The 9,085-nt window shown below is 45.2% G+C and overlaps 1 protein-coding gene across 2 annotated transcripts in view; it reads right to left on the bottom strand.

The window, feature by feature from the left end:
* Positions 1-3,032: 3,032 nt before the first annotated feature.
* The window catches only part of LOC147725207 (butyrophilin subfamily 1 member A1-like), a 109,326-nt gene continuing 103,273 nt past the window's right edge, over positions 3,033-9,085 (bottom strand). For both annotated transcript variants that reach the window (XM_086966549.1, XM_086966550.1), the window contains one exon: positions 3,033-5,094. In XM_086966549.1, coding sequence (XP_086822675.1) covers positions 4,583-5,094 — 512 coding nt within the window. In that variant the 3' untranslated portion in view covers positions 3,033-4,582. The remainder of the gene's footprint in view (positions 5,095-9,085) is intronic.

The raw sequence follows: 9,085 nt of genomic DNA, 5'->3' as shown, positions 1-9,085 counted from the left end.
ACAGTTGTTTGTTCTTCCCTCATGAGGATTCTCTTGCCCCTCCCCTGTAGGCATGGTAGCCCCCTAGTGGTGAAGTCTTTCCCCCTCAGTAGATTGGATTGGTGCCACTCTTGGCTCTGAGGGTCACCTCGATACTTGCTTAAGCGCCTCTCTTGACTCTACTCAGCCGTCTCTGTCCCCCCCACGTTACTCATCTTCGACAGCTGCGCTTGCTTCACCCCAATGGCTGCTCAGACCCAAGAGTCGCCTTTAAGTCTTTTTTTATCACTCATGAAGCCATTCGTCAGGTCCGCCCCTTATTCTACCGCAGACATGCAGGCGGTGTCTCCCTGCGCGACTGCTTCACTCAGTCAATGTCAATCTCCTACTTGTTTTGTTTGTAATCCCGGGTTTGACCCCAGGTCTCAAGGTGCTGAGCGGTGGAGGGTTTGGCAGGTTCTAGTCCATCAAGGAGGGGTCTGTCGAAGAGCCAGGTTTTGCCAATCTCCCTTTTGTTTTGTGTTGAATCCCGGGTTTGACCCCAGGTCTCAGGGTTTGGGTTCCTACCCCACGGTGCAAGAACGGAGTTGAGTGCACGATCTCTGAGCAAGGACCTACACCTGAGCCACAGCCCCAGAGCACACACTGAGTATGCCTCTGAGGGTGGCGCTCTCTGGCGACTGAAAGTCCTCAAAAGGTTCAAGGCCACAGTGGGAATCCAAGCGATCCTTCGTTAGCAAGTTTCACACTCAAGGATCACCGAAGTAGAGCATGGATTTAAACATATTTATTAAAAAATTCCTGAATCTAGTGCAGACAATAGTGTATGGAAGCGTCACAGAAGACAATCTTTAGAAGCAACAACATGTTTCATGAGCAATGAAAACAAGGAAATATTACAACATCATTGTCACATTTGTAGCTTTAATACTATGGCTGTGCTGTCTCTAGCCGCTCTGGTAGTTCTAGCAGATCAATAAACTATACACCGATTACTGGAGTTTCAATGGTACTGCGTGTACGAGAGTCAAACAAGATTTAGGGGGATCTATACAAGGAAGTGGGAGAGAGAGGCGTTAGCCTTCCTAACGTAACGCTACTTTCCGCCACTTCTGAAGGCTGCCGCCTATTTACAAAAATGTACTGCAGCCTTGCGTTTCCCCTTGCAATGGCGCTAAGTTTAACACCTTGGCGCCAACACACACACCCTTGCACCGGAGTCCAGGGTGTCTGCATGCTGGGGAGGATTGTTTATGTGCCTGAAGGTGTCCCTTCCTTCACATAAACCATTTTTGAATGCCGTTTAGTCACTTGCCATTTTTTTGGAAGATTGCCATTTTTTTAAAGACTGTTTATGTGCAGGAAGGGACGCCTTCAGGCAGATAAACAATCCATGGTATTTTGCTTTTTCCATGTGTGCTGCACAAGGCAGCACACATGGAAAATGCAAAAACGATGAGAATAAATGAATTTCTCCTTGTATCGTTAACTTAAGACCAGGTTTTACCTGGTCTTAATTTCGGCCAACCGCCTATGTACGCTACCCTTGTACATAGGGGGCAGTGAAAATATTAATAGGTGTTACAGTGGAACGCCCCCGCAACAACCACTGCCCACCCCTTTCAGGCTAACCATAGCGTGGAAGGGGGTCTTATTTACAAGGCAGCGTTAAGCCACGTTTAGTTGCTTAACGCAGCTGTGTACATAAGGCACAGCCCCGATCGCCACTACAACGTCCGTAAAAGTGACGCTGTGGTGGCGATAGGGGCTTGTACATATGCCCCTCAGTGTCTGTCTGAGGTGGTTCACATCTATTTTGAGGGCAAAGACATCGTGTTTGTTCAGGAACGAACATCGACCTGGCACCATCCGGAACAGCTTCGGCCTTGGGGGAGTCTCACCCTAGCCTTAGGGTTGAATCGGGTGCCTCCTGGACCTGTGCCGGGGTGAACTCTCTCTCTCTCAATCAATGGTCAATGCCCAGGATGTACTTAGGGCTCTGACCACTGATTGCATCTTATGCTTTCAGAATCGAAGGGGCATTTTAAGACACAAGACCTAACTGGACTATATGAGTCGGGATGCAAAATAAGTCCAATAGTCCGTAAGCATTTGCATCCTCCGAATCTCATGTTTGGTTTAAGCATCTAGGGGCATATCGAGGAAGAGCGGTAAACATCGCTAAGGGCACTTAGCTTGATTCTGTTTATCTAACGCTGAATTACATTGCCTAGTTAGCAGCCTATTATCAACGCTTTGCGAACTGGCGATGTAATTCCAGCGATAGACAGTGAGAAACAGAAATCCAGCAATGATAATGGAGATGCTTGCTGATAGGTGAGTGTGGTCGTAACATGGCGCTCCACCTCCCATTATCAGCATAGCTAAGTCGAAGAAAAAGCAGATGTAAAATTAATGCGATAACCGTGGTTAGCGCGTTTTTTTACATCACTGGGGTCGCATTGTTGATAGTGCAAAGGCCTGTCTGCCACCAAAATCATGCAGATATTGTGAGGAACGGCCATTTTGCATGTCATTAACGATAATAATCGCTGACATGCAAAATTGAGAGAAAACGACTAATGCATCAAGGAAACACGTGCTAGCGTGTCCTTGAAAATAGAGAGATGCTTATTTCGCCGTTTTTTGGCCGAATTCGGCCGGCAAAGCCGCGCAAATAGGCTTGTAAATATGCCCCTTAATGACAAAACCATGAGATGTGTCTATCGAGAGGATGTCCCAGACTTGTGGTGCCCGATGGTGCAACCATCCATGCTGAAGGGTCTTCAGACAGGGGTGCCACTTCCACAAGTTCTGGAAACGATGACAGGACGCCGACTGTGAACTAAAGCGCAGGCAGGCGAACGAAATGGAAACAGATACCTATAAGAGGGGAACCCTCCACTGGTACTTTGAGGTCAGGGAAAAGAGGGGAGAAAAAAGCACAATATACTAAAGAAGTTCCCTCAAGACCTATATACTTTTCATTAGAAACATAGTTTACATATATTTATCTTATTTATGCACAACAATAACAAATGGAGCTAATATAGTTCATTTTCATTTCAGTATTTTATTGCATCATTCTTCTGTATATCATTTGTACTTCTTATGAATTCATAATTTTTTATTTATTTATTCATTTTTCATTTCTTAAAAATATTTTCATCATTTTTTTGGTATATATTATTTTGTGAAAATACATATTACAACAAACAATTTTGAAGGAAAAAACAAACCCTGGATCATACAACCACAAAAAAATATACAATACTAATCATGCACTCACAATCATTCAAACTCTATTCCCATCCACACATTCCATACATAAAAAATGCAGTATCTGAACAAATCTTGACATAAAGCAGGTGTGAATTTCTGCTGCTTGGATCAATGACCATAGATGGACTGCCCGCAAGGTCGACGCGCGTTTCGGTGGGTTCTGTACCACCTTCCTCAGGACCTATGCAGATCCAAACATTTCTTAACACAACAAAAGCCAGGGAATTATTCCTTCACAAGGTGTAGGCCTTATGGGCTTCCTTAAATTTCAAGTGGTATTTGTCTTCCTGTCAGATAGTCTCAGCATACGTCAAGGAGATTATTCCTCTTATGTTATTATTCCTTGCCACACAGGGGTATCCTTATTTAATTAAGATCCTTATGTTATTACTTTATAGATGGAAAGTGTCTAGTCCTAATGAGGATGGAGATGTGTCACTGTTGTTGTTCCTGATTCTTCAGGCACAATCTCGATGGTAACACTACTTTAGTCGCAAGCCGAAGGCTCCTTTTTTTCTCTCATGGGTTTTAATTTCCATCGATATCACAACTCCACTCCACGTATCGTTACTGTCCGGGATGTGTTCTTGAAACTCAAACCGTCTCATAAAATGAAAATAAAGACACCTTAATAATAATTCCTCTCCGTATTACTGCGGCGCCTCGATGCCGCCAGGTGAATGTTGCGCTCTACAAGAATATTTAACATAACATAAAAGCAAATGATGAAAGGAAATAAAATGATAGAATTATGAAGGGAACAATCCTAGTGTTTATGACACCCCTGGAATAACGTCCGATCCAAACAAGCACTGAAAGTGTGTTTGCATAAACTTGATTCTCATACGTCCATGACACCTTAACAGAACAGAAGAACGTGCTATAAATGTGGATTTGAGGGACTCAAAGTCCAAACCTTGTTGTATCAATAACATGTTTTCATACAGAAATGAAAGGGGTTTCTGCGTTGGAAGACACAGGATCACAGTAGCTCCAACATTCAAAAGACATGTGCTGGAGCCAAACCTTTCAGTGCAGGACACTCAACTCTGGAACAACCCGCCCTCCGCTACCCCTTCCCTTGAGGACCTCCTGACATTTAAGAAAGCGCTGATACCCTGGCTTTAACCCTCTAGGTTGGAATTTACTTCTTTTTTGTGGCGTACAGTGACCGCGCCTGGACACCTCTGTAGGTATCCGCTGTGCTCTACATGTTACATAAATAATAACAATAATATCAGTTGCTGATGTTCTGAGATGACTGAGGTCGACACAAAGGTTGACTGCTCTTTTTCTTTCCATGATGACACACTTTCGACTCTTAGCACACTGTAATTTTATCCTCTGAGCTCCATAAAGAGAAGAAGGGGTACAGTGTTTGTGTGGAGAATGAATGCCGGAATGTATAAATGCTGTTGAAGGTTTCGGCATTGAAGAACGACACTTTGCCGCTTTTGTGGTCCAGGTAAACACCAACCTTCTTGGGCTTTTTCTTGATGGCCAGAGGCGTTGGGGGTGAGGTGAGCGCAGTGTATATTCCACCATTCAGCTGCAGCAGCCACTTCCCCTCGTTGGGCGACAGCTCAATTTTTCCCTTCCTTTCGAGAGTACTTTGGACGACCCCTACGGTCCACCCAGTGCTGTTGTCCACCTCAATCTCCCAGTAATGCTTCCCTGAGGAGTATCCCTCTGAACCCAGCACATAAAGGCGAGTATCGAAACGCTCAGGATAGTCCGGTAAGTCTGTCTGTCTGTCTCTACGCGTCACTGTCTTGGAGTCCTTTGAGATGTGAAGTTCAGGGTGAGCGGTGTTAGGGTCCATCAGAACTTCCACTGGAAATGAAAGAGTTAAAGATGGTTTCAGTCAAAGACTACAGACAAAAAGAATTGCATTGAAAGCTACAGGAGGAAGAGACAGGGAGAAGAAAGGAGACACCTACTTCATCATACACCAGTTCTACACAGAATAGGGCAGAAGACAGACACATCTTGACCACAGACAAGATGGAAACTACAGGAGACAGCACAGAGCCTTAACATGGGCTGAAGTACACCTCAGTCAGGGTGGAAACCTCAGGAGACAGCACAGAGCCTTAAGATGGGTTAAAGTACACCTCAGTCAGAGTGGAAACCACAGGAGACAGCACAGAGCCTTAACATGGGCGGAAGTACACATCAGTCAAGATGGAAACCACAGGAGACAGCACAGAGCCTTAACATGGGCTGAAGTACACCTCAGTCAGGGTGGAAACCACAGGAGACAGCACAGAGCCTTAACATGGGCTGAAGTACACCTCAGTCAGAGTGGAAACCACAGGAGACAGCACAGAGCCTTAAGATGGGTTAAAGTACACCTCAGTCAAAATGGAAACCACAGGAGACAGCACAGAGCCTTAAGATGGGTTAAAGTACACCTCAGTCAAAATGGAAACCACAGGAGACAGCACAGTGCCTTAACATGGGCTGAAGTACACCTCAGTCAGGGTAGAAACCACAGGAGACCGCACAGAGCCTTAACATGGGCTGAAGTACACCTCAGTCAGGGTGGAAACCACAGGAGACAGCACAGTGTCTTAAACTGGGTGTTAGTATGAGCAGCCTGCTCCCTAAATAATATGCATGAGCCAGGAGAATGCCTGGCCATTGAATATTCAATGGTCGTACCAGTGACGTATAATACAGAGAGAGAGAATCATACCAAAGACTGCATGACATCATCACAGACGGCTGACCCTGAATGCCCACACCCAGAAATTACTAGTGTATATCACTATAAAAGAGCTGTGATAATGACAGTGGAAAGGGGAACGGCACCGCGGAGAAGCAAGATGGCGGAAAGGTGAGCAGTCCACCCTGTCACTCCCGTTGTCTCACTGTATCACAGTGGTCTCTAGTGGACGAATGTCTAAGGAGATTCAAGGCACTGCCACAAGGGTCTAGGGTGAAACGTACGAGCAACTGATGCAGTAAAATTGGTCACAAATTCTGCCCTGACTTTTATTGCATTGATTCTGATTTTGCGAACCGACTTATGTACTCATAGGTCAATTTGCTAAATCAGCATTCATCGGGGATTGGAATCTACCCTACCTCATAAATGTGCAAGACGTGGGATGCAAATTGAAACCTACTCTAATTAGTTACAATCAGAAGGATGCTGGCCTGATGGGGTCACCAGACCAGTATGTGGGTGGTTGCCTTTCAATAAAGCAATATTTTTTAATGCTGTCCGTTTTCGTAAAAGACAAATTTCAAGCATTTAAAAAAATATATAAACTTTAACAAAAAAAATGTATGAGTAAAAAGTGATTCTATTGACCACTGTCTACTCCTTCAAATTGTTATTTTGAACATTCATTAAGGGCAAGGTGTCTCTTGCTGTTGCCTACTCATTTGCAAATGGGTTACCACTTGTTGGACTTGGCCCTTTTTGTGGTGTCATCCCTCAACTTTTTGCCTTCCTCCTGTATTTTGTCTGACCTGTTTTTGTTGGTTTTATGACTCTAGGCACTTTATCACTGCTTATCAGTGCTAAAGTCAAAATTATCTCCCTATTATAAATTGATGTATGGATTAGTGACTCCATGATTGGATGATTTGGTTTATTTGTCAGACCCTAGTACTGTGCGCCAGGAGTGCCCAGGGCTGTTAATCTAAATGCTTGTGTGGGCTTGCAGCACTGGTTGTGCCACTCACAGAAGCAGCCTGTAAAAGTGTGTCTAAGGCCTGCCATTGCAGAGCCTGTGTGCAGTCTGGTACTGCCATGTCAACTTGGCAAGTGCACCCACTTCCCAGTCTCTAAACCTTCCCTTGACTTCATATTAGTCACCCCTATGATAGGCCCAAGGGCAGGGTGCATTGTAAGTATAGGTTGACAAGCCCTGATGTGTGTGGCATGTCCTAATAGTGAATTACAGCCATTTTCGTTTTTCACTATTGCAAGGCTATCTGTTCTCCATAGGCCAGAATGGGCTGTTAGAGTTATTACATTTTATAATCCTAACAGACTCAGAGAACATGGTAGAAATTCGAGTTTAGTATGCCTGAACTCAGAGTGATCAAATACATCTTTTGGTGAAGTTGGTTTTAACATTCTGTGTTTGAGAATACCACTTTTAGAAGGTAGGTATTTTCTTGTCTAACTACCCAAGCCTGCCTCTGCTAAGTTGTGTATTCCTTGTCTGAAGTTTGAGTGACAGGGCTGGGGGATTCCAGGAGACAGGGTGAGTCAGCCCAGTGGTGAATAGGGAGATCTGCATCTAGATGGGAGGGAGGAGTTGCACCTGGGACCCGAATAGGGCTGTGCCTTCACTCCACAATGCTGACTCCACCTCCTGTGGTGCGTCTGATGTCTCGCCCTCCACTGTGAAAGGAGAGAAGGAGTCATGTCAACAGAGTGCTCCAGGGCTGGACCTTCCCTCCACAATGCTGGCTCCACCTCCTGTGGGGCGTCTGATGGTTCTGCCCTACACTGTGAAAGGAAAGGAGTCATGTCAACAGTGTGCTCCAGAACTGGTTTGGACTAGGCAAAGGCCTAAGAATTTTGGGGTATAAGTATAAGGACCCTGATCCCAAGAATTTAGATCACTCTTAGACAACAAGAAGAAACCTTTGCTGAGGAGTGGATCCAGAGAGACTATCCCTAAGCTAAAGTGCTGCTTGGGGGATTGGCCTGCATTGGTTGCCTTACTGCCAAAAAAAGGAGAGAGGAACTTTGTGTACTTTTCATCAACTTGTAAGGATCTCCAAGGGCTTGGAACAGAGCTTGCCTCCTGCTGAAGTCTATCAGACGCCGCTGCATCTCCGAGAAGCGTGTCGCAGGGCCTGTCGCGGCTCATCACTGAAGAAGAGGATCGACATCACAGCAGACGCTGCCGCAACACCAGGAAGAGTGTCGCAGGACCTGTCGCGGCTCTATCGTTGTGGAAACAACTCGCATTGCCAGGAGAGAGGATCGACGTCACAGCAGATGCCGCTGCATCACTGGGAAGCGTGTCGCAGGGCCTGTTGCGGCACGCATCGTGGAAAGCATCTTGCATTGCCGGAGAAGAAAATCGACGTCGCAGCAGACGCTGCCGTATCACCAGGAAGCGTGTTGTATCAAGGAGAAAGCGCAATCTTTATTTATTTGCACCAGAGCTTCATCACATCACCATCCTCGCGTGTAAAGGACTACCGCATCATCTTTCCTGCAACACTTTCGTAGCCCTGTATGTCACATCTTAAGGTACATTGACTCAAAGTGTCGCATTTTAAGATCTAAAGAGAACTAAGCTAATTCTATCATTTTAAGTACAGTATTGTGGATTTTTGTTGTTTGTGGTCTTGTGAAAAGTCTATAAAAAGAATACTTATTTTTTATACAAAAGTTGTGTGGTGTTCATCTGTAGTGTTGTCACTGGGTTACTGAATGTGTTCACAAATGCTTTACACATTGCCTCTGAGATAAGCCTGTCTGCTTGTGCCAAGGTACCAAGGGGGTGTGCAGGGGTTATTTTAGGAGTGTACCCCCTTACCCTGACTAGAGGCAAGGGTCCCTATTTTTCACAAGTACCTACCTGTGCCAACTAGAGACCCCCAAATCTAACACCACTGCTTTCAATAGTTGGTAAAATATTTGTAATGGATTTTATTAGCAACACATTAATACATCTATCGCATTGTGAATTGCTTTTTGGATGGGACGTGCTAAACACGCCCTTTCCAAACAGCGATTTGCGATGTTGTTGGAAACCCAAATTGCAGTTTAGTGCTGTGTCATCATATCACACTTTGGTGATTCACCTGCCCCAAGTGTGTGGTGCAGAGGCCTGAGAAGACTTGG

Source organism: Lissotriton vulgaris, chromosome 4_1 (assembly GCF_964263255.1).
Source record: "Lissotriton vulgaris chromosome 4_1, aLisVul1.2, whole genome shotgun sequence".
In the NCBI taxonomy this organism is placed as follows: domain Eukaryota; kingdom Metazoa; phylum Chordata; class Amphibia; order Caudata; family Salamandridae; genus Lissotriton; species Lissotriton vulgaris.
The sequence above is the reverse complement of the archived record's forward strand: the minus strand, read 5'-3'. Positions and strand labels throughout refer to the sequence as shown.